Raw genomic sequence first — 26,117 nt, 5'->3', positions numbered from 1 at the left:
AGTTTGTTCTAAGCAAAAGCAAACCCTAGCACCACAAACCTAGGGAAAAACCCCCCAATGCATGACATGCCTTTGACAAAGACAAAAGAGAGTCTGTAAAACCTGCCCAAAAGCTCTTTACCTGCTCTCCTCTGTAAATGACATATTCTGCCAATGCCAATCCATTTACACTGGGCCGCCCAGTCACTGAGTGATGTCCTGGGGGAGAATGAGCCATTTTCATGGCACTGAACTGCAGGAAGGACTTGCCCAATGTTACACGACAGAAGAGCAACTGCCTGTGTTGAAAGGGAAAAAGCACCATGAATACACAATGCTTATGACCTTGAACCTTGAAGTCACTTCAGTCAGCTTTCATAGTTCATAAATTTCTCAGGTTCTGTTTTGCTAACAGAAGTTGTACTCACTTTGGAAAGTTCTAGCCCAAGGAAAGGGTTGGTAGTAATATGGAAAAATGTTTATCTTAGTTACTGGAAACAGCATACTTAACAATGTACTGAGAGACTGCTACCACCTTTTTTTTGGTCTGTTACTTACTTATTTTAATTTTTTTGGGCTTTTTAGGAAAAAGTTTTTTATCCCCTCCCCCTATTACTCATCCTGACAAGGTAATTCACAAGTGTTCTAATGGTAGATTTGTAACCCAACATCAAGGCCAAAGCAAACTCTAGGTCAATGCAAATTACCTCAGACTAGCATTTGTCAGTTTGTTATGCTGTTCTCACTACTAAAAGACTCAACAAGGGCTCTTATTTCTGTATACATGCACTTACTGCAATGACAATGGAATCCTGGCATTTTTATAGACCAAGGTTATGTATCACCTCACTTTGCCCAAGCTTCTGCTTTTCTCATTCTTTGCAGAAGACAAACTAAAAACTCCTTCTTATTCAAAACTTTAAAAAGCATGAAGAGACTCTGACATCCTCTGCAACTCTGGAAGATCATCCTCATTATTTGAGAGTCCCAGAAAAGAGTAAGCAACATGAAAAGGGGGATTCTCAAAGAACGATTCTGGAAGGATGACTTTATCCTTGTCTACCAATGTAAAACAGGATGAACACAAACACTAAATATTCATCTGGTTAAAAAGACTGTCACCACCAAAGCTGACTCCATGACCTAAGAGTTTATTCTGAACTGATGGTGTTGGTAACAGGTGTTCCTGTTGAAAAGTGGATTCAAGAACTGCGTTAGTAGCAGAATCCACAAACCCACATCTCTATTTCAGTGTGTGAAAAAGCAGCAATGTGAGGGCTGACTGTTACAACGTACATTATCCTCAAAGAAATACTGCATCTGAATATCTCTGAATTTCTCCTTTCTCTGTAACAGACAATGAACTAAACTCTCATATTGCATCTTTCACATAAGCATCTAGCAGATCCTCTTCATTCTCTGGTTTCCTAAGTCTGATTTTTATACTAAGTTAAAGGCAAAGATGTAGTTAAATGCACTTAAGATGGCTGAAGATTTTTTAGGACTTTGAAATGTCAAAGTTTTCTGAAAGTTTCTATTAGGCCCAGCACACAGAGAGTACAGAGAAAGTCTGTTTGGCAAGCAAATCTTTCTTCAGAGAGAGACTGCTGCATTGACAGTCTAGGTCACAATATACAAAAGCAAATCAGATTCCTTCAAGGGACTTACCTGTGGCAAACATAGCAAGATCTATCTTTGTGAATTGGACATCCAGTGCCACCTCCAATTCCATACACATACTGATTGCTTTTGGAAGAATTTTCAGCAAAATAAATCCCAGCTCCAAACATGCCGCCTATATAGGCATGTCTCTCATCAAAGCCTTTGTGAATGATTGCATTCACAAATGGGGAGCCTAAGAGAAAGGAAGTGAAATATTGAAAATACAGTACACAGATTTTTGTATGTGTCACAATTCAATAACACATTCCCATTGTGTTGGGAACTATATAAGCCCTCCTTAGGAACATGCACTGTGAACTTTGCTCACCAGGACAAACTCTGTATTTTTGTACAGGAAAGATTTCAACTGGCTTTACCTTGATAATGATAAGCTATCTTTTCTGGAATGCTTAATAAAACTAACTTATCAACTTATAAAACCAAGAAAACAAACAAAAAAAATCCCACCCCAAAGCAATCCTTAACAGAATGAAGTTTGACCTTTAATCATTTTGGTCATACAGCTGATAAAACAGACTTGAGGAGGCACACTACTTAATTTTCATTCATAATTGCTTGAAATGTTTTCACTTAGATCTTTGGAGTCTCCTTCGGGGAGAGACAAGGAGATGCAAATTTCAGAAGAATAATACAATACATTGTATCATCCCTTGTGATGACATACAAACACTAGCTCAAAAAAAAAAAACTCATGTAAAACCTGGAACCTACTTCCACTGAGGAAATTTACTTTCAGTCAGTAGAAACCTTCCAATAAAGAGTGCTGCTAATAAGATCATAAAGTGCATTTCGAATTCTCACCATGAAACAGCATCCTTTCATTGGCATGGTTATGATTCTCTTCAGAGACCTCTTTCCTTCTGTGCGTGTATCTTTCCCATAGTTTTTTGTTGCACACTTTCTGAATCTGAAACAGTCAAAATTTCCAAAAAACTCAGTTCACTTTACTGGACAGATGTATAACCCATAGCCACTATACTACAGTACAGTTACACCACCACTGGAATGGTAACACTTTCCTTGGGACTCCACGAAACACAAACTGACTTGTCATAAAACAAAAATCAGCCTAAGTCATAACTATATTCTTAGGAATCAATTAATTTTACAGAGCTCCTTGTTCATAATCCTTAAATTAAATAAGCTCTAATTTAAATTTAGCAGGTTCAGTCACAATTTTTCTTGATGCCAAATCACTAGTAAAAAGATCAATCAATAAATTAAGAAATGCCTTCTGTGAAGATAGAAGCACTTCTAAAAGAAAATAAATTACATACCCCCTGCAGAGCTATGCTGGGCATTGCAAAGTCTTGTGCATGTAGATATAGCATAGCAATTCCACTGTAACTTCAGCTCAGAATAGAACTCAGTAGTACTTACTTACAAATCAAAATATTTATGGTATTAATGAAAATTACCATTACTTTAAAGGAAAAACCACATAAATACAAACCAAAATTCCATTAGATTATTTAAACTCATCTACTGCCTTTTTTTTATACTTGTTTGATGTTAAATCAAGCCAAAACAAGAGTTGAAAAGTTTTGCTTTTCCTTCATCTGTTTCTTTCCTACCATTCTCCCTCAAAAGACACCCTCTTCTGCTTCTTAAAAGCCTGCCTTTTTCTTCAAAAATTCTCCAGTTTCTTCAATAATTCTCCAGTGACATCTTTCTATGTCAATTTCTTCCTGATTATTAACCCATAAATAGCTTTTCTGTATAAGTCTTTGAATTTCCCTGGAAAGCAATCTTCATCCTGTGCATGTCTCAGAATGGCACATCTTGTCACCTTATGGAACTCAAACAAGTGTAGAACATTTTACAGATATGTTACTTTTAGACAAAACTCCAAACGTGTAAAACCACTGGCCACAAAAAAAACCCAGGCACCTTTAAGATGTTGTATCTATTGAAGACTCCACCAGCATGTCCTCCATCTCTGTGCTCTCGGACAGTACTCTGCATCTGAAAATTGAGAATTTGAAGAGGATGACATTCTTTCAGAAGACATTCAACACATGTTTCCTTTACACAAGTCAAATAACAGAAAGAACTAATTATGTATTAATACAATTAAAAATCATAAGACAAATGTTTAGGTGACTGGTTGTTAAGTAATGCCAGATTTTGTGAATGCACATGAATAGGTTTAATGATTAAAAAAAAAACCCAAAAAACAACGTATTTTGACTCCATGGTCTAGTTTTCAAACTGGAGGAGATTGTCACTAATCTCTTTGAAATTGTCTTTGTTAAGAATTTTGCCTTGTGTGATTATGGCACTTTGAAAGGAAGTGATGCAAAACTGTAAAACTGTCTATGACAAACAAGCAATCAATTGGTAGCATAGAATTTATGTTATATTGAAGAGATTTGATATATAGTAGAGGTTTTAAAAATGCAAGCAATAATAATGTAAGAAAGAAAAAAGGTACAGACATCATGACCACAGATTGTAAGTGGTGCAGTCACAGTTGGGAGTCTGAAGTATCCTTGTGCAAGTTTTACTTAAACTTAGTGATGTTTACTGCACTGTTAAACTGTCTAGCAATACTTCCTTATCTGCTCCTTTAGCAGCAATAGCAAAAATACTGAGAGACTAAAAAGAATGTCATTCACCTCTTCTTCTACAGACTGAAATTCCTTGTCTTCAGTGGAAAGGTCTATGAGAATAGTTCCACTAGCAGAAGTATTCAGAGTCAGGTATGGGTTAAGTCCTGTGAATGCAATAAAACACAGCAAAATGTATGTGAATGCAATAAAACACAGTCTCAGAAACCACAATTGTTTTCTCTGATCTGTGGGTACCCGTTGATTCTTCTCAGCAAGAATCATCATTTCAGATGCACTAACCCATTTATCAGTGCTTAGCTCACTATACTGACACACACAACAGGGGAAAGACTTGTAAACACTTTGCTTACTTCAGAGTTCAGTTCAACTCTAGGCTGCGACACAGCAAGCAACCAGTCTCTGTACAGAGTCCACAACTACTGGTGGCAAAGGCATCATGAATGGGAAGAGCAACTTGAAGCTCTAATTATTAGGAGTATTTTCCCCATGGTCATGCAGAAAGAACTGACAAAGAACTAAGTATGTCAATCCTAAATGCTTGAGCCTGGTATTGAAAGCTTAAAGGAAATGTTTAAAGGAAACTTCTCTATCTTTCCAAATAAGCAAAAAAAAAAAAAAAGGAATTTTACACAGAATCCAATGTCAGTTTGCATTGGACAGACTGCAATCACAACTGGCAAGTAACAGGAGTATAATTACTGGATATAAGAATATGAAGACAGTGTGTATCAAGTGTCTTTTCTGGCCATGGCCTTTCCAGACAACTAACGGGTGACCAGAATTAAAGAGTGGGTCTGCCATGAGCTCTTTAAAAGGAATAATCTGGGGAAAGTGGAAATTACAGATTCATGCACAGTCTGGAGCCTCAGGTTAGCAGTGTGCAACTAGAATAGTGCTCAGGAGAATCAAAGTGGCAAGAACCAAAATAAAGCTCATCCACTACTAACCTCAAAACAATGGCTATACTTCAGGAAGAGATGCCATATGTACAAATACACATATATTCAAAAATACATCAGACCTACTTAAAAGGCAAAGTATACAGTTAGTGGCTATGTAAACTTCAAACTCAAACAAGACATGAGGCCAAAATCACACCTTAAAACTAACTTTCATCCAAATTACTCAATAAGTCTGTCCAGAAAGACCTGACAATTATGAGAAAATTATGCAGATTTACTTAAATACTTCATTACCAGAAAAAGAATTATCTTCAGGTTACTTTTTACTGTTTTAAGGAGCAAAAAGTAATTTAGACCTTGAATAGTGACTCATTACTATAGAGTGGAAATTTTAGAATGAGATTTCACAAATGGTGAATCAGGAAGGGAGAAAATCCTACCAATTCTAATTTATTTCATTTCTATGAAACACAGAAAAACAGCAGTAAGTGATATTTCAATGAGTCAAAGAAGAAAAAGAAAAGATTTGGAGGGTTTTATTTGCTTTCTCTGCAGCCATAGTTAAATGAAATATACTGAATGATAATGAATTCACAACTGCTGGGACTGTGCTGGTATCAACAGTCCTGCACAAGTAAACAGGCTTCAGCAGTAATTTCAATGTCAGCTAAAGCTGTTGAACAAAGGAATTAGGTTCATTTTGGCTCACTGAAAGCACACCAACTCTATTTTTAAAGAAGAGTGTAAATAAGAATTTCAGCTGGCTTTCTGAGTGAGCAGACAGCATTCTGTGGCAGGACCCAACAAACAGGACATAACAGGCCTCAACTCGTCAACAGAATGTGCTCTACTCTTCGGAGTGCTTTGAGAAGATAAATGCTCCCTATCTCAAGGAGCTTATGAGCATTTTGTACTGGAGCTTATGAGCATTTTGTACTAAGTCAACACTTTACCTAGGTAAACAAAAAATAGTGACCACAGAGAAAAAATATAAATTAGAGAACTGAAAGACAAGATTCACAGTAATTCACAGCATAATAAAAGTACCCAAGTTTCAAGTCAGAAGACATTCTTACCATTTATTACCAATTTTTTTAATGAGATACAATTTGGAATAACATAAGTAATTAATAAAAATTGATCATGTAAAGGCAGTATTATGTGATAATTTAAAATAAGCATATACCTTGTTGTCCAGAAATAAGTCTTTCAACTCCTTTGATGATTTTATGCCTATGGCCATAAGCATTAATGCCAATCTCCTTCAATTCTTTGTGTCCCATTTCAACCAATACGTCCAATGTTATCTATAATGAAAGTAAGACCATGTTTTTTGTACTACAACAAATGCCAATGACAGTGAAAATATACCTCACAATAGCTGTGAGAAAAAGCAAGTGCAAAAAGAACAGGAACATTAGAGGCTTCAGTGTATTATTTTCGTATTTTATTTTTATTCAACTGCCTTCTTGTAACTAACTTTTTGTCTTAAGTAAACACACTACAAACCATAAATTGTAACTTGCATTGCTTGCAAGTGTTATGTATATGTTAATATATACACATATATTTTAAGATACCTTTTTAATATATCAATTAAAAATCCAGTTACAGTCCTTTTCTTCATCCAACTCATTCTGTGACTCATTGAAAATCTGTCTTATTACATCGTACTAACCAGTCACTATTTATTCCATTGCTTTCTAGCCCAGACTATCTGCAAATAAATATAACCACTTACCTGCTCTCTCTCAAATATGTCAATTAGATGTTCAAGGCCAAGGTTCCGCACAAACTGATTAATGCTAAAATCTACACCTGAAACTGGGTAAGAAGAAAAACACAATGTACTTTCATTCCTGTACTGTAAAATAAGGCATGCACATGTGTCTGTGGCAACAATGAGAGAGGCAGAAATTCCTGGTCTTTTGCAGATGTAGATTAAATATTAAATATCACTAACCAGGAGCAAGTAATCTGCTCTTCTACCTCCCTAAGAACAGTCTTTGCCAGAGAACAAGGCAACCAGCTACCAGAAATGCAAGTTACTACAGAAAACGTATTTACAAGTAAAATGTCATAGAAAAAACCTTTTCAAGATACCTGATCTAAGAACAGCCTCTTAAAACCTAGATAAAGTTTGCAATAAAATACTGCTTGGTATGCAGCCAAATTTCATTTGACTTCTCTTTTAAAACACAATTCATCATATTGGTTCAACAAAAAAATTTTAAAGGCTCTGTAAGGGGGAAACAGTAAAATCTTATACTGCAAGACTTTCAGACTTCTGTTCCTCATTAATGACATCATAAGGAATCTAAATATTGCATATGCTATAATACCTCTATGAATGTATGGTAAACTTCACACTTTTTGTTAAAAAATGTTATTCACTCCTAAGAAAGCCTCACCTTCTTTTTTCTCCAGAACAGTAGCTCCCTCTGCACAGTTTGTACCAACAACAGAGGGAAGTTCAGAAAAACTACCAGACAAATTGTCAAGACTACTTGCAGCAGACAGACTGGATGGACTGGATGGAACAGAAGAGAGGGAATCAGCTGCAGAACCTGTAGTCTGAGACACACTTATAACCTGAGGTTTGTAGCAAGTCGGTAAGGCAGAAGGAGGCATTGCTGCAGTCAGTAACGCACTGACATCGTCTGCCTGAAGAGCAGAAAACAACTCATTAGAACAGAGGAACACTTTTGTACAATGTTTTTTCCTAGAATGCACTATCATTACATCAGATTTCTTAAGTACACTGCAAAATAATATAGGAAAAATATGCATTTTACAGTGCAGCTTACAAATGGCCTTTTCTGCCAAGAGCATACATGAAACTGTAAAATGTCTATACATAACAGCTGTAAAAAAAGTAAAAAGCAAAGACTTCAGTATTTCTAAAAAAATGTAAGGGCAGTTAAACAGAATTAATTTGCTATGAAAAAGGAACAGAAGCTTCTACCGGCAGGCAGAATTTATGAAACAAAACAGTTACTCTGAGAGTAGTTTTGGATTACATTATAACACTTAGAAAGAACACTCCAAGAACGAAAAAGACAGATAGTTTCCTACATCTATGCTGCTACAAGGTTTGCTTATATTTTATTGTCACAATTTTTGTATTAGTCCAACTATAAGCACTGAATTCAAAGCATCAAATTACAAGCATTAATTCATTTTGTTAGCATTCTGAGGTTTTTTCACCTCCTGTCCATACTGAAATAAGATGCCTAAAGGAAGATATTATTTAAAGACAGTTTATAAAGCTCTACTGACTTCCTCTGCCAGGCACATACAAACCCCACAGACACCACAGCACTTTTAATTTTGCAGAAGTGGTGAAGTGGCTGTATTACTGTTTTTTACAGGATAGTTTTAAATGAGGTGTCACACACAGATAAGCACAGATTTCCCAAGAGGAGCCTCATCACTTACAGTGACCAGGTCCAGTGGTGTTTGTCCTTCTTGGTTTTTCAGAGTGGGATCAGCCCCATGTGCCAGTAACAAGGCACAAAGCTGAGTCCTTCCTTTCTGGGCTGCTTCATGAAGTGGTGTGAAAGCCCATTTGTCTGTAGCATTCACACATGCATTGTATTTTATAAGTAAAGCTGCTACATCAACATGCTGGAAAAGTAAAAAACACCTGTTAAATTCCAAGGTACCACAGTGTACTAAAATATTTCAGAACTATTACTGCTATTTCTCTGTAATCAGAGTAATTCTGACTTTTCTTGGAATGCATTTAACTATGATTTTAGAAAGTATTAAAACAAGGTGTTTTCTTCCTCACCTATGACATATCAGCAAAAAGTTAAGCAAGATTTGTTCTCTTGTGAAAAAAGGATAGGGTAAAACAAAATTCCAAATCCAGAGGAATCTGAAGGAAAAAAGCCTGATTCTGAACTTCCAGTTTGGAACTGTAAAGTTCTCCAACTGTTTTGGTTAAAGACTTGATTCAAGGACAAAGATTCAGCAAGTTCACAAAAACAATTGCTGTCTCAACAGCATTCATGTAAGTGAGAGCTTCCTGATAAAATTTGACTGGCACAGGTAAGGAAAGGCATTTTACAGAACACCTTTCAGCCTGCTGGCTTTTTAGGCATTCATGGTCAGAAAACTCCATTCGTGACTTTATAAATTCATAAGAGACTTTACCTACAACATAACCTGTGATCTAATTATTCATTCTGTGCCTTACAAATAAGATTACACTATAACTCAATAGCAAAAGCATTCTACAGAGGCTCAAAATGCTGTCAATGAAATGTAAAATTAAAAAAAAATAAATAAAGTCTCGGAAAGTTTGAGATATTTACCCCATAAGATGCTGCATTATGCAGAGGAATCAAGCCTCCTTTATCCTGTGCATTCACATCTGCTCCATGCTGCAACAGGTATTCTGCAACCTCCAAATTATTGTAACCAGCTGGAATTGCAGAAGGACAGAATGAACAGACTTAAAACACCACTCCCAACAGGCTATGGAGAAGTTAATTTTTAACTTAAATTACTTGAAAGAAAATGAAATTGTCAGTCCCACTGAAGACAGTGCAATACCTATTATGAAGGACAGCATTACCTTAAGAGTATTTGGTTTTAAAACGTGTCAATAACAATCCAAGATCCTCTTTGGGTAGACAGAGCAGGCAAACAATTAAACAGTTTGAAAAGCAACCTAAAAATAGTATGTATAAGAACCTAATTTTTTTAAAGAAAAGGTACTGAATCCTCCAGCTTGAGGCTACACTATAAACTTGTGTAGACATAGAAAGTTCAGCCATAGTAATTAGTAACTGATCAGACTAGTTAATTAGAACACTGACCTGCTAAATGTAGAGGTGTTGAATGCCGTCCTTGTGTGTCCCGACAGTTGACATTGTCAGGTGAACAGAGCTTTTTCACTCGGGCCAAACAACCTTTCTTTGCAGCATCTAGGAGAGCTGCATCTCCTCTTAGCAGGTCTTGAATATCAGTATCACCATCTTTAACAAGGTCTAGAGGAGTATTTCCATCCCTGTTTTTCTTTGTAGGGTCAGCTCCATGCTGTGCACACCAAAAACAGGTGGTAAGTATGTCAGCAGAATAAACATGCTCATCTTAGGCATCATATGCCTTAATGAGCAAATATTCTGACACATACTGGAATCCTGCAGAGCGCCTTCCATTTACAGTGAAAAAGGACAACACAGGTACTAACAGTATCCCTTTTACTGCAAACATTTAACTACAATAATTTAGAAACCACAAATCAATGTTTGAAACGTAAATGGACTTTGTAAGTAATTAAGAAAGAAAATAAATTTACATCCCTCCAGCATATGTAATACCTGTAACAGGAGTTTGCAAATCTCGTATTTTCCTTTTGCTGCAGCTTCATGCAAGGGAGTGAATTTCCACAAGTCAGCTACATTGACAACAGCACCATGTTTAACCAACAGCTCTGCAACTTCATAGTGACCATATGAGCAGGCATTATGCAAAGGGACAAGTCCCCTGGAAACAATTAAAAGAAGAGAAAAACTCTCTTTAAAAACAGGGTATTTTTTCAACAACGATAGAAACTTAAAACACAATGCATCTTTGACCATATCAAACCATGACAAAATATTTCTCTACTCCCCCAACAGTCTAATATAGCAGGAGTGTCACCATTGAGCCAGAAATGACACAAATTCACTCAAAGGCTGGATTGCAGAAGGAGACTTTAATACGAAAGTACTTATTGCAGTAAAAACTTAATCAGTGGGGCACTAAAGAGAAGTAAAAGCACAGGGCCAGAGAAATTTTTGATGCTCTAATCTTAAGTACTGCAGAATGCTTTTGGATATTCTTAGCATCTTCATTCTAACAGAAGTTTCCATGAAAATAAAAAAATGTATTAGAAAAATGGGATGCTTATCAGCTAGCAACATTCAAAAGCTGATAGATTTAACCAATTTCAATTGCCAAGAAAATATATATTCAAGCATTTACCCCTTATCTTTTGCATGTACATCAGCTCCATGCTGAAGAAGATACTCCACAACAGATACTCTGTTGTATCCAGCTGCAAAATGAAGTGGTGTAGACTGACGTCCTTCAATATCTCTGCAGTTCACACTCTGGACTGTACACAGCTTCTGTGAATTTCCCCAAACAAAACATGTCACTACATATACTGTTGACACCTCCAATTTAGTCATAGAATAGTGTTATACACATCTAATTTTGCATAACTATTTTCAATAAAAAACCATTATTTTTACAGTCTTTACTTTTTACAGATTTTGTTCTGAGGAAAAAATCCACCTGCTCCCATATCCACACCTCTGACTTTAATTAATGCTTTTTATATAAGGCAAACATCTGGAGGTGATGAATACTGTACTCTGCAATCTGTAATAATTGTGCAATACAAAGGTTTTAGGACTGATCATAAGTCCAAAGCAGGCAGTGAAGAATTGTTTGATTGCTTGCTTTGAGAAATTACACACTGACATATAATTCTGTGCTACTTTGGCTGGGGTGGAGTTAATTTTCTTCACAGTGGCTGGTATGGGGCTGTGTTTTGGATTTGTGCTGCACACAGGGCTGATAATACAGACATGTTGTTGTCATTGCTGAGCAGGGCTCACACAGAGCCAAGGCCTTTTTGTGCTGCCACGCTGGTGAGGAGGCTGGGGGGAGACACAGCCAGGACAGGTGACCCCAACTGACCAAAGGGCTGTTCCAGACCAGATGGCATCCTGCTCAGTACATAAAGTGGGGGAACAAGGAGGAAGGGGGCAACACTTGTAGGGATGGAGTTTGTCTTCCCAAGTCACTGTTATCCAAGATGGGGCCCTGCACTCCTGGGGATGGCTGGACATCTGCCTGCCCATGGTGTGAAAGAACTCCTTGCTCTACTTTGCTTGTGTGTGTGGCTTTTGCTTTCTCTATTAAACTGCCTTTATCTCAGCCCACGAGTTTTCCAGCTTTTACCCTTCTGATTCTCTCCTAACGCTGCTGGGGGGAAATTGACCAAGCATCTGTGTGGGGCTTGGTTGCTGGCTCAGGATAAATCATGACAAATTCCCTCTTATTTTAAGGAGAGGTTTAAGCTTACTTTTACAGTATCCACATCTCCAGCCTTGGCAGCCTCCAGCAACTGTCGATCTGCATCAGAATTACCTAATGGGATACCTTCTGCAAAATGAATGAAATGCATGACAGGTAAGTGTAGGCAGTGGAAGAAATTTGTTAATGCAGGAAATAACTCAAGATTTTTAAAGGGAAAGAATAGAAAAAGTTCACCAATTACCAACAAGTTTTGTCTCTGTTTACTATCTACAACTATAGCTGCTAGAGCTAATGGTGTTTGGGAAGTTGACTTCAGCAATGTGCTTCCAGTATGTTTTGGAATATTGTGGAACCAACACAGCATTCTTATTTCAATTTCACAATTAGACCAGATCAAGTTTATGTATGTATTATAATGTCCAAACCTTACTCTTGAAAAATTCACCTACACGGTTGCCTCCACTCACAAATGCAAATCAAGCATTTTTTGTTTTAGAACTCATTTTCTACTTTCAAGATTCCCCCCACCCTATGTCAGGATTTTCATAAAATTATTCCAGGTGAGCATACACCAAAATCTTCAAATCTGATTATCCAGAGAGTAAATGATATTGTTAAGTAAAGAGTAAAACATCACCTAGTACTGTATTTCACACTTTTTTTTTTGCTGACTAGTCTCCACTATTATTTGGCAGCACTTGGAACAGCAAGTAAAATGAAGCACCACAGTGGATGTTGAGTAACTCAGCATACCTTGTAGCAGCTGTTGCACACTTTCAGTCCCCATTTGTAAGGCTGTAAAGCCCTGCAGAGACACGATGGAAGGATCACATCCAGAACTCAGCAGCAACCTGCATGTCTGAAGATGACCACAATGTGCTGCTCTATGAAGAGAGGTCTGGCCAAGATTATCTAATGCATTAACCTAAAAATAACACAGACAAGAAATACCACCATCAAGTTAATATTAAGATGTTTTCATTGCTGACTGGGAACATTTCACAAGTAGTATCCTTACTCTAATAAAAAGAAGATATTTACTCTATTTCCAAAGGTGATGACATTTCAAACAAAAACAGTTCATAAAGTAGACCCTTTTAAGAAGCATTGGAATAATCCAGTGCATTTTTACCACAAACAGGAGTAATTCACTATTTTGCTCCTCACAGTACAGATCTTCAGTGCTAACAGGTGGAACAGCTTCTACCTTGCATTAGCTTATTGTGCTTTCTCAGACCGAGGACTTCCTATCTGTTGGCTCAGCCACAGTGGATTCAACAATTTAAAACTCTGCACCCAAACCTTACTTTCATTCCCTACTCTTCCTCTGGTTTTGGAAACTTAGCAGTAAGGCTGTAATCAAATTTCTAGGAGAGAGATTCAACTGTCAGTCTTGGAGGGTTCAAGCACTACAGGGTCTCTCCACATTTTCTTTTTGTGCAAGTTTGAACTAAACATTGTGTTATGAATTAACATTTTGCCTTAGTTTTACTTTTTACTGCATACAACATCATGTAAAGTCTATCTGTCACACAGTTCAGTTTAGCTTCTTGCTGTTCATATACACCCCCCACTTTTTTTCCTTATGTATTCCATTATTCCTGCTGGGCAACGAAGCACTGAGTAAGACACTTTGAAAAGTTTTCCACTCCCAGAGAGAACCATGTCTGCACTTCTTAAAAACAAACCAACAATGATTCTGTAATGTAGAGGGCTGTACTGATGGATTGATGGTCTGTAGCTTAAGTCTACAAATCTAGAAACCTTCCAAAATGAATTTTTTTACAAAAACTTCCACTCTTGCAGTGTGAAAATCTGTACAGTACATGAATGTCAACAAAAGTATGATACTCATACCTTAGCTTCATGTTTCACAACTACTTCAACAACATCGTTATGAGCTTTTTCTGATGCCACATGCAGAGGAGTCAAGAAGCTTAAAAAAAAAAAAGAATAATTCAAAACGTATTTTGCAAAACTTTCTAAACAAACATAAGAGCATTCATTTCTAACCACTCACTCTTTTGTTTTTTCATTGATATTGGCTCCTTTCCTCAGTAGCAATTCACATACTTGTTTCCTCTTAGGATATGGAGATGCAGCAGCACAGTGCTGTAAACATTAAAAAGTTTATAATTAACAACCAGCTAGCAATATCCAGGTTTTACTTCCTGCTGATCAACTGGCAGTTAAGAGCTGGTGGCGTACAAAGACAACAGAAAAAAAAACCCCAAACGTGTAGAGGCTTATTAATTTGGAAGATTCCACACGGGCTTTTTATATTTTCAACTCTGATATTTTCAACTCCCCTTTCTAGTAACTGCTGAAAACCACCAAAACAAAACTAACACACATAGCCTGTTGTTGTTTAAAATGAGACTATTCTAAAAAACCCAGTCATTTAGACAATCTAAACAGGCCTAAATAATTAATGTTAGTCTTAATGTTAACTTTAAGAACAAAATATCAATCAATGTTATTTGCTTAGCTAGACACTGGGTATTCCAGGTTGGTCTGAATTACAGCACTTGACACTGCAATATTTATTGCTAAACTATTATCTAGTCTCCTTAAGTTAGCCAAAATATATAAAAAACCATTAATAAATCCTGAGATATTACCAATGCTGTCTCATGTGTCTGAGGATGCTTGAAGTTCACTGTTTCCAAAGAAAGATGTTTCTTTATACGAGCTACATCCGATTCTCTTGCAGCCTGCAGCAGTGAGTGACCTTTGAATTCATCTTAAAAAACAAAGAAATATATAGCAGAGGGTTACACTTCTTGGCTCAAGAAGGATCAAGAGAATTGCTTCTTTCAGTTAAAAAGAAGAAATTCATTGTATTCAGCAGACCATGGAGCATACATTTCCAAGTCTGACTCAAGCTATTACATCAATTGACAGAACTTGTTAGTTAAGTCAAAACACCACACAAATTTTGCTTTGTTTCTAAACCAAAGCCAGACACATCCAAACTGGCTGCACAAGATCTATTCCACTCACCATTCTGTAGGTTGTACTGTTCACATAGGTACTAACTCAGGCATATAAAAATCTCTACTTCTGACCTATTTTTGGAAAACCATTTCTAGATGCTTTCATGAAGCCTGGTGTAGTATTTACTGACAAATTTCATAATATTGATTCCCCACTCAAGGACAGAATCTGAGGTCACTCTTTTCACTCTTTAAATTCGCTGGACAAAAATCAATGTCCTTCATCAGTTTTTTTGAACTTTCAGTGATTGTGGCATACTCTAATGTATTCAGCATTCCAAACAGTTACTCTTTTCTTCAAAGAAAAAACTGTAGAATTAAAATTAATATTTCAACAGTCTTGATGCAATGACAGGAAGCAAACTACATGGTCATGAAGGAAAGCATTTAATAGGGGAAAAGCTACAAAGTCCATCACAACCACTCTACTACAAAACTGACAGTAAAATTATTTTAAACGCTTTCATTTGGAAAATATAGCAGTTTCAAATTATAAACAGTGAAATATACTGTGTAACACTGCACAATTACTGTTAAAGTGTAAGCATTTTCCAAATCTGCTTTCTGGCAGGTCACTGTCTAGGGAATCTAATTACACATTACAAGCTGTAACTACAGAACTGATCCCACTTGATACTCACATGCTAATCGTTCTTTTAATTGGGGTGTTGGAGCCAAATCAATGGTGCTTTTGTTGTGACAGTTCAACAGTGTTGGGTCAGCACCATAACTTAACAAAAGAGAACATACTTCCACCCTGTTCTTAGAAGCTGCTTCATGCAGAGGGGTGAATTGCCACAGATCCATTGCATTCACACATGCTCCATGCTTGAAATGGAAAGGGGTAAAAAAAGATGCAATCAAAACCAGGATGTCAGAAAAAGATTATGTTTTTAGTTTTAAAACAGTAGACTGTTAAAATAAAAATCAATGCTTATATGCAAACTGTTACCAAGACACTAATTTTCAATCTAACACAACATTTCAGCACATTGTGGTTTTTAATCACCTGGTGTCCCACAGGTATATTCAAAGAAGCCAAAGACTAGCTAGTCTTTTCAGGCTTTTTCAGAAAGGAAAGGAGCTCTGCTACAGGTCAAATCAGAGAAAGAGAAATATTCACATTCTCCAAATCACCTGTGAACAAGCTCTGGTTCTTTTCAGCTCTAGAAAATGTCTGGAGTGACCAGCTGCGCTAAGATAAATACATGTTCTGTGAATAACCCCCAAGATGTGAGTGCCACAGTATCTCAACTGAGATGGGCACTCAGTTTTAATTCAAAACATTTAGGTACAAGACCCTACAAGTAACACTCCTGAATGAGTAATGCATGTGTAATTCTTCTCCAGAAACATTTTGATTGCACTTCAAGTTCAGTCTGTAAGCAAGTATATGCTCTTTACCATTGCTCCTCTTAAAGCTGTACAGCTTTGCAAAATAATTCAGAATTCTCTAGAGCTCAAATCCAAAGCAGAATACAACTCCAGCTAAATTGTTAAGACACGCAGTAGTGTTTAGGCAAAAGCTCATTTGTGCGGTTGTGTCTAGTACCACCAGTGTAAAAATTCACTTTACAACTAGCTCCTTAAGTAAAAAAAAAAATTATGACTATTTATATTTACTGCAATGTAAGCTTATGTCAATAAGTTTTTTACAACATTTTTTGCTAAACAAGTAGAAAGATGCATGGAATTAGTGGGGGGCTGAAACACACATAGCAGAACAAGAGCTTTTCTCTGAGCAGCCAAATGTCTGGAGTTAGATAACAGAACACTCTCAGTTGTTATAACAAACTTGATTTGCTGTGGCAGCTGAGAACAGGCACAGCTCAAAACTCCTTTGGTGGAGTACACATACAATGTTGCAGCCCACATCTTCAAGCCACTAGTTTAATGTGTATCATACTTATCTTCAAGACTAATATAATCCAGACACACTGCTCCAGTTCCAAGAGCTCCCCTTTGTTAGGAAAACTGACAGGTTTCTCTTTCTTTGGTGTAAAGCCCACAATTCAGGGCCAGAACTGATGCTGTAAAGTTCATTTCCTCAAAAGACTGACTGCTCTTTAATTTTAAAACATTTACTATCTTTACCGGTATTATTTTTAAACACCTCTTATTGCTTTGTCTTCTAAAATATTCTTCTGCTGTCAAACTCAAACCATCACTCAGCTTGTAGGGGGTTTTTCAGAGCTTCTTTTTTTTTTTGTGAGTGTAGAAAGATTGAGATAAGCAGTACTTAGTACTTGGTGGTATGAAAACAATCAACTTTGGAGCAGAGAGAATTAAAAACAGAAAGCACATTTATAAAGAAAAAGCTCCCTCGCAAGCAGAAGATTCTGTAGCTCCAGCTTAATGATCACTAACATGTATAGCAAAAGCAATTTATCATTAAGTTTTGTAAATCTACATACAAAATAAAAAAACCATGCAACTTGTCTTAGTCTATTATAAACTGTTCTTTTTTAATAATATGCAATCTGATCTCTTCAAAGACCAACCTTTACTAGAAGCTCTGTTACTTCATAATGACCATAGGAACAGGCATTGTGAAGTGGCACCAGATCTCTACATAGAAGAAAAAGGAGTAGGATGATTATTTTGGTACACATGTATTAATTTCAAATGCATACACTGCAACTGGTACTATGCTTCATGTTGAATATTTTACATAATATAACAAATGTTCAGATGAAAGTATGGGGAAATAAGAAGCTCAAGAAGATGCCAGAAAATCCCATCAGGATTCATCAGAACAGTAAACATCTACAATAATCAGAAGATGAGAAGCGAATTGCATTGTCTCACTGTAGATGAGGTGGTTCCATTCAGAATTGGAACCCTAAGCAGGAAGAACTATCTGCAGGGGATGTTCAGGAGTGACCCTAATTATATCCTTTTTCACAAAAATAATGCTGCAATATGTTCTCCTGTGAAAACTAATCAACTTGCATTTTTGTCCTAACAGAAAGGTTAAAGGTGACAGAACAGACTAAAGTTGGAAATTCTTTGTGATTAAAACAGTATTACTGCTCTTTACTGCACCTCAATTTTTAATGGATTCTGTTTGTTCTGAACAAAGGAAAAAGGAACCTACCCTTTATCCTTGGCGTGTACATCAGCTCCATGCTGCAGTAAGAGCTGGACTATTTTTACACGGTTATACCCAGCTGCTAAATGTAATGGAGTAGACTGAAACAAGAGAATGGAGAATAAATCAGTAATACAAAATCAAGGTTGAGTTTCTATTTCTTTTTCCACAACTTATTAACAGTACTAAATGCTGAAGTCCTTCAGGACTTACAAGCTTAAAAAAAATCCCAGAGTGCTTGAATCAGACATTTGATAACTATGTTCACTGTTCACTAACTACTCTTGAAGTCAACATAAACACAAATCCCAAATTTACTCCATCACTAATACAAAGCCAATTTTTGGCTTTTTAGCCTACTATAGTATAAATACTTTGCTAGCACAAGCTATATCCTTGTGAAAGGGGAAGTAGGAAGCCCATTAGCAACAATGACTGTTAAACTATGAAGAAGTCTTTCTGCCAATCAGTGTAAGTTTAAAAATTATCAAGAGGGATTGTTATCCACATTTGTGAATGCAGTAAGTGAATGGAGTGTGAGGGAAACCTCATCTCCTCTAAACTCTCACCCTTCAGAAAGCAGACAAGATAACTAATTGCTCTATGATCTTTTCTAGCAAATGCATTCAAGGATCAGCAGCACTAAAGGCAGAGCTACAAATGAGTGAGGAGGACTCTTATCCTCTGCATTTCAAACCCATCCACTGAACCAGATTTTTACAGTTCTTAGAGGATGAGCCTCATAACCAGATGAGAAAACAGAGATGCATCAGTGGTCTGGAGATCCCAGTATCTTACCACAAAGTCCCACAAAGGGGAAGCAACTAAATCAAAACTTGGGTGAATGAGTACAAATATTTAATGAGAACAATGATGCCAAAAAGTGATACTCAATAACCTGAACCTTCTGTAGGCTAGGGGCTGAACCCAGAAGACTCATGATTTTTCAGAATGGAGATTCTGAACATTTTAATGTATTTTTTACCATTACTTACATCAGTGAGCAGCTTGCTCCTGAATCATGAGCAGTAACTTGCCTAAGGGTGCATGTCAAATTAAGTGTCTGTGTGTTTCTCCTGATAGGGACAAAAATCTGTGAAAAGTCCTTGCTTCTTTATCACTGAAGATACGAAGGTCAAGCAGAAGCTTCAACTGAGAAGGTGTTTGTTTATTGCTCCTATATAGAATTACTTGCATAGTACTTTTAAGATTAAAAAACAAACAAAAAACGCTCAGCTGGCTGCTCGAGGGGGAATCTTATTTTTCCCATATACAGGGAAGAAAATAGACTTTATGTTTAACATTTTTAAAATCTGGTCAAACAATAACTGGATCATGTAAGAGAGAACTACTATTAAATCAAGTTTTAAACAAAAATACCTTTCTGCCATCACTTGCATGACAGTTGACATTTAATGGTGTAAGAAGAGACATCATCTTTTCCTCATTTCCACTCCTGAAAAACAAGATGTGAAATGAGCAGAAATATTCTTTTCCAAATTTTTAGTGGTTTATTCTGGTTTTATATTTTTCACTGTATAATGTTCAACAGATCTGAAGCAACACGTTTTCCTCTGTATTGTCAGCATTAAAGAGAAAACAAAAATGCATTTATGCAACTAGTTTTGTAGCTTCATTCACAGAAAACAGGCAAAGCTTAGCATCTAGAGGGAATGCAAAGTCCACAGACTACATATCTATATATTAATTATACAAAATTCTGCAAATATAATCAATTCCAGTAATTTTCCAAACATACATACCTGGCACTTTCTAAGAGTTCATCTTTCTTGTATTCACCTAGAAGACAAAAGGGTTTTCTTTAGCTGTCAAATAAGTATGTGTATGTGAAGTTCACAACTTATCCTCCTCTGCTAAAATTATGGAGAACATAAGTGCTAGAAGTACTTACTCTTTTCAGTTGTTAAAGGGAGCTTTTATAAAAGAGGGTGAGATGTTACACAGGCAAGTATTGAGAGGACAAAGGGAAATGTGCTCAAACTAGAAGAGGAGAGATTTAGATTAGATGTTAAGAGGAAATTCTTTACTCAGAGGGCAGTGAGGCACTGGAACAGGCTGCCCAGAGAAATTGTGGATTCCCTGCCCCTGGATGTGTTTAAGGCCATGTTGGATGGGGTCTGGGCAACCTGGTCCAGTCAATGTTCCTGCCCATGACAGGGGGTTGGAATGATGTGATCTTTAGGTCCCTTCCAACCTAAGCCATTCTATGGCTCTAAAAATTTGACAGTTCACTATTGAACTAGTATGATAAACTATCCAGAACACATGCCATGACTGAGACGATTAAAGCCACATGGGAATTCTATTTAGAATTATAAACCAGACATAAGTTAAAGTAGTATCAAAAAGACAACCTCCAAACTACTGTGTCACATCAGTTCAACTGTTACTAGTCATAAAGAAATCTAAAGATTATCACTTACCAGTCAGCACTGCTTTTGCAGACGGGTCTGCTAAATCCAAAGCTGTTCTTCCATCTGTGTTCCGAATGGTTGGTTCGGCACCGTGCTGCAACAGTACTACAAAAATGCCAAAGTTTTCCATGAGAAAACAATTCTATAAGACAAGGTTTATGAGACATATCATTACTGTAATCTGCAAACAAAAAAAAGAAACATTCCAACTTCCTTTTCCAGATTTTTAATGTCAGCAATGTCACAGGTGACCAGTGTATCTGATGAAACATATCTAGACACATTTTAAGAGAAAAAAGCAGATCAGAAAGAGAACAACCACAGACTGACAAGAGCCAATCTTAGCTGAAAGCTTATGACTGACCCACCACAAAAACTCAGCAGCTACTTTCCATCAGCCCCAGAGCATGCTGTCCCAAATCCTGTGCTCTCCTAACCTGCAGACAGCAGTGGCAGGCTGTGCATGCTGCACTCAGCCAAACAGGCAATGTTATCTGTACAGCTCTCTAGAGCTTTACAGCTCTCTTAAAGTAAATGGCAGCAAACTACACAATCAAAAATGTTTCCTGGACTACGTGTCTAACTTTCTACCTCTTCCTTAAAGAGCTCCTCTTAAGAACTGTGTAGTTAAAACAGGTAGTAAATATAATTGAAGTTTTCCCATCCTTAACTAATTTAACCCAGCTGCTACACGTAAGATAGAATGAATCCATTATTAAGATCACTTTTGGTCTTCCCACTGCACTGTAATCAGAAGGAGAAGGCAGCATAAGAGTCCAAGCTGAAATAGAAGAGAATTTAGCTCCACCATGTCGCTTTAAAGCACCTTCCCCATGATGGACCTTTATAGGTAGACAATTATAAAAAAAGATCCAAAAACCTGTATCTTGTAACAGTGACATATGAACTGAAGTTTATAAAAGATGTTTACTTTTAACCCTTGTATCAGCCATAGCTCCATAGAGTGAAAATGGTCTTAAAAGGGTTCTTAATTTTTCACAGTGAAAACAAGTGAGTCAGTCACAGGAAGAGTGGGAGAAAATTACCAATGCAGACATCTGTCTTCCCCTTAATGGCAGCTTCATGAAGGGGAGTGTAATTCCAATTATCTCGAGCATTAGGATCTGCACCGTGCCGCAAGAGCAGATTGACAACTTCAGCATGGCCAAAAGAGCAGGCGTTGTGAAGAGGAATAAGGCCTCCATCATCTCGAGCGTGGACATTGGCACCACTTTGAAGTAAATATTCAACTACATCCTTCCGACCAAAACCTGGAGGAGGAAAAGGGAGAAAAGGCTTCAGGTTGGGGGAAGAGAAATTCCTGCCCCAGATGTGCAACCAACAAACTTCAACAACAGTAATCACTCCTAAAGACAATCACAAGTGGCATGGTTTACTAAAGAAGTATTTACATACTAAGGATGTTTATGAAACTCTTAAAAATTTGATTAAATTCAGTAGAAAAGTAATATTAAAGATTACAGAAACAATATCTTGATAGGGTTTCCTCAAATTTCAGCTGTATCTTGCATACTTATATAATGGCAAATGAACTAGGACATCAGACTGTATTTATATTTGCTTTACTATCTCCATGAGGCCAGAATGCTTTAGGATTTCTGCCTGTAATCATTATACCCATCTGGTTATGTTCCAAAGGCCACCTCAAAGGTTCCATGAAACACTACTGATACAAATCTTAGCTTACTAGCACCTTGCCTATGATAGAACCACAGACCCTACAGCAAATTCACTTTTGAGTCTCACCATGCCACTTACCCACCTTGCCTGTCATAACAGAGAAAGAAGCTCAGCATACTTCAGATAAGAACTGGATCAGACACATGGTCCATGCAAAAGCAATTTATCTGCACAGGCACAGTAACTCATATTCACTGCACATGCAAGCATATTTCTGCTGCCAAAAAAAAATATTAACAGGTAACCCCATGCAGCCTTATTGTCTATATTACATTATATGCATAATGTTTCTCATTATTAAATATGTTCAGTTATTCTAAGTTTTATAAATGCTGTTATTTTTCTTAAATGTGTTTTGATACTTTCTTCAAGCTTTCAAAAATTCTGTTCATAGTTTGAATACATACTCAAAACACACTAAATTATTTTGAGAAAGTACTCAAAGAAGACATTCACATGTGCTGGAGTCCCACAAACACATAATCAAAACTGTTATTTGATGACAGACTGCTTGGTATTTTCTTCTGAGTACCAAAAAATGTTCTCCAGGACTGCTGCAATTATGTTACAAAAGACTCTGATCAAATTCTTTGTTACATAACTGGTAGCTAAACCACTCATTTTCGTACAGAAGGCATTCCTACCCCTCAAAGTATTGATGTAAAGCCTCTTTTTTACAGGTAAAATTCCTCATCAGGAATCAACATCATAATTGAAAATCAGCTCTAGTAAACATTATAGGCATAGAGAATTCCCTCAGATCCCTCTATTTAATATAGAGGTTCAATCAGATACAATTCATGAGCAATCCACAGTTTCTCTCTCAGCAAAGCCTGCATCTGTACAGTACCTTCAGTACAGCAACACCCCTGTAGCTAATTTAAAGTGGATGAAATGAACTCTTTTGTATCACACCAATTTTTGTAACTTCTCTCCAGCACTGAGTGCACAGCAGGGATTCCTTACTTCCTTGGGGAAGCATCTGTACAACAGGGCACCATATATGGAAGGGGAGTTATTTTCCCATTACTTTCTGAAGGATGCACGAGTACAGAGGAAGTGGCCAAACTGCACAATGGTCTCTGCCTCTGCTGTTTTTCCTGAGTGGAAAGCAGGGGCAGCCTTTGCTATCACGGGAGGGCAGTCACTGCCTACTCTAAGTTCCTCTTTACCATTAGTTGGCTCCAGTAAAAACTATTTCAACACTTTAAAAAACCCCAACATTGTAATTTTTAAGATGAAGTGTTTTCTTTAGCTCTTGGGCTTTTATCAAGAGACCACCTAAATGGGATCACACCTTTCAAATGTGCAAGGTAATGGTCTTATCATCATGAACTCTTTGTTTTTTATTGCCACAAAGAAAGGCTGGCTACTCAGGACCCTGAGCTGATACTCTTCTACCATCTGTGACAGCTGAGCAGCTCACTGCACTTCTTTCCTGGAAACTCACAATTTTTAGCTGACAATTCACAATTATTAATCATAGCAGAAATGTACAACTGTGTATAATTTAGAAAACATATTTATTTACAATCACTGTGGGTCATAATTGACATTCAGCTACTTCTGATGGGATAAAAAGCTAACAAAAAGAACTCAAATTCTTCTCCCCTACGCTGGGTGTTCATATTTTTAATGAAATTGAGATTGCAGGAAGGGCATTTTGGTACCTGCCAAGTCCTTAAAACCTTGGGATAGTTTGAACTTTGACACACACTGAAAAAGACTGACTTGAGGAAGTGTATGCAGTTTATGATGGGAGAGGATGGAGCCTCTTTCATTGTGAACGATGATGAGCTCTTGACTAAAACTTCAGGATAACTTAACTATCACACACACAGTTGTGCACTACAAAATCCAAAGAGCAACCTCCAGCAAAACTCCAATATGTATTACTTCTGTAATGACATTTCTAGGGTAAGCTTGAAGCTTTTTTTTTACATATTTTACTTCAAAATCCACCTTTACAAACTGACATATGGAAAAAGAGGAATAGGGTTTATTATTAAAAAAATTGTTAAGTAAGATCTGGGAAAAGACATAAAAAACAGAACCCAAGTTCAGACCCAGAATGCCACTAAAAAAGGAAGAAAGGGCAATACAAAACATGGTGACGTGGTGTATTTCAGCTCCAACTCCTCCCTAAAAGAAGTCTTGAAACTGAATGAAACTAGTCAGAGAAGTTTTGTAATGTATTTTCTAAGAACACCCATAAACAAAGCCGGAATACAACAGATTTTTGCTTTTACTTCCTGGAATGTGACTCCTTCAGAGGCAGAGACAAAAGAAGCGAGTATTATTCCAACTGTGAATAACAGGGGAAAGGCAAAACCAAAGCCAGTCAGGCCCAAATCCAAGAGCTACTTTTGTCCACCTTTCACACAGAGCCTATTGCAGGTGGGCTGACAACAGCAGAGTTCAACCTGAGGGAGTAAAGAGAGTTGCATGGAGCAATCACACAAGTGTTTTCTGTCCCACGTTACCAGAAACTCTCAGAATCTCCTACAGCCACTGATAGGAGCAAATAACTTCTCTGTGCCAGGTGGGAAGAAGACTCAAGATGACAACAGCGTCTCCCATTTACACACCAACCTGTTTAACCGTAGAAATTTAACAACTACATGAACTTATGGCTATGCATTTTTTAAAGAAAAATCTTTCTAGAGATCAGGAGTTATTTAAAGCCAAGACAGATCATCCCTGTTCAGAGAGATAAACCAGATCATTATAGTGAATGAGAAACATCTTAGGCAAAAAAGCCCTACAATAACCAAAAGCAAATAAATAAAAACTACCCCTCACTTCTCCAAAATGCTCTAAAACATACAGTTGTTTAGAAGTTCAGAGTTTATAAGTGGACAGGCAGGATTGCTGCATATAAAAAAATAGCTACAAAAATTGTTTTCCCCTGACAGGAAAGTTGTCTCCGTAGCTCTCTTGCTGATTAAGCTTCTTGATTTTATTAAATACTGCTGTCCTGAGGAGGTATTCAAGAACTTAGACCTAAGTCTGAGTCAAGTTCTCTTAACATGAGGAAAGGACACCTGAAGCAGAAACCTTTACCAAGACAATCTAATAAAGAAATAAGCATCTTTGTTACTATCCATACTGATTAGCTGGAAAGAAGCTACTGTTTTCTGCAGCCTGTCAGCCTTGGAGTCCAAGATCTAAGGCTGTAATTAAACCAAAACAACCAACATGAAAACAACAGTCACAGTCAGGTCTTTGTCTGAAAAGGTGGGATACAATCTTCTGGCCAATTACCAGTGAAAGCAGTTGTACTGTGACGTCAGTTGTGCTTACTTACGTCCTGAATTAACAAAGTCCATTTGTCAAAGATAAGAACTCAAAAAGCTCAGAAACGGCGTTATCTCACAAACACCTTCACGCGTTCAATTCTAAAACTGCCCAGGCCCGCTGAAATCCATGAACGTGGGACGCGTCCCTGTCAGAGCTCACGTGTCACAACACGAACAGCACAAACCCCACTCCAGATGTGTCCTCAAAGCCAGATGAGGTTTATTTAAAAAAAAAAAAAAGGAAAAAAAAAGGAAGAAGGAAACAGGCGAGCAGACGCAGCTGTGCCGCTCGGTGACCCCTCCGTGCGGGTGCCGCCGGCTCGGTGCCGGGCCCGGCCCGCGGGCGATGCTCAGGGGCCGGCGGAGCGCTCGGACCCCGGCGCTGCGCCCGGNCCGGCGCTGCCCCGCGGCCCGGCC

General features: G+C 37.4%; 1 protein-coding gene across 5 annotated transcripts in view; it reads right to left on the bottom strand.

The window, feature by feature from the left end:
* The window catches only part of TNKS2 (tankyrase 2), a 33,748-nt gene extending 7,887 nt beyond the window's left edge, over window positions 1-25,861 (bottom strand). For all 5 annotated transcript variants that reach the window (XR_005627425.1, XR_005627427.1, XR_005627424.1 and 2 more), the window contains exons 1-26: window positions 25,709-25,861; window positions 21,747-21,971; window positions 20,710-20,805; window positions 20,029-20,065; window positions 19,646-19,721; window positions 18,272-18,366; window positions 17,676-17,742; window positions 15,816-16,002; window positions 14,800-14,921; window positions 14,199-14,290; window positions 14,036-14,114; window positions 12,932-13,103; window positions 12,225-12,304; window positions 11,114-11,259; window positions 10,468-10,633; window positions 9,964-10,183; window positions 9,457-9,566; window positions 8,576-8,764; window positions 7,549-7,801; window positions 6,879-6,961; window positions 6,324-6,444; window positions 4,281-4,378; window positions 3,553-3,627; window positions 2,464-2,569; window positions 1,648-1,834; window positions 122-278 (exon numbers count right to left, since the gene is read on the bottom strand). Coding sequence is in view for 1 of the 5 variants with exons in the window: in XM_039708938.1 (XP_039564872.1) it covers window positions 122-278; window positions 1,648-1,834; window positions 2,464-2,569; window positions 3,553-3,627; window positions 4,281-4,378; window positions 6,324-6,444; window positions 6,879-6,961; window positions 7,549-7,801; window positions 8,576-8,764; window positions 9,457-9,566; window positions 9,964-10,183; window positions 10,468-10,633; window positions 11,114-11,259; window positions 12,225-12,304; window positions 12,932-13,103; window positions 14,036-14,114; window positions 14,199-14,290; window positions 14,800-14,921; window positions 15,816-16,002; window positions 17,676-17,742; window positions 18,272-18,366; window positions 19,646-19,721; window positions 20,029-20,065; window positions 20,710-20,805; window positions 21,747-21,971; window positions 25,709-25,730 (3,261 nt within the window). In the remaining 4 variants the exon portion in view is untranslated. The remainder of the gene's footprint in view (window positions 1-121; window positions 279-1,647; window positions 1,835-2,463; window positions 2,570-3,552; window positions 3,628-4,280; window positions 4,379-6,323; window positions 6,445-6,878; window positions 6,962-7,548; window positions 7,802-8,575; window positions 8,765-9,456; window positions 9,567-9,963; window positions 10,184-10,467; window positions 10,634-11,113; window positions 11,260-12,224; window positions 12,305-12,931; window positions 13,104-14,035; window positions 14,115-14,198; window positions 14,291-14,799; window positions 14,922-15,815; window positions 16,003-17,675; window positions 17,743-18,271; window positions 18,367-19,645; window positions 19,722-20,028; window positions 20,066-20,709; window positions 20,806-21,746; window positions 21,972-25,708) is intronic.
* Between the last annotated feature and the right edge of the window lie 256 nt (window positions 25,862-26,117).

This window comes from Passer montanus, unplaced genomic scaffold, assembly GCF_014805655.1.
Source record: "Passer montanus isolate IOZ18808 unplaced genomic scaffold, ASM1480565v1 scaffold21, whole genome shotgun sequence".
Classification (NCBI taxonomy): domain Eukaryota; kingdom Metazoa; phylum Chordata; class Aves; order Passeriformes; family Passeridae; genus Passer; species Passer montanus.
Note: the sequence above shows the minus strand (reverse complement) of the source record. Positions and strands in the feature narration are given on the sequence as shown.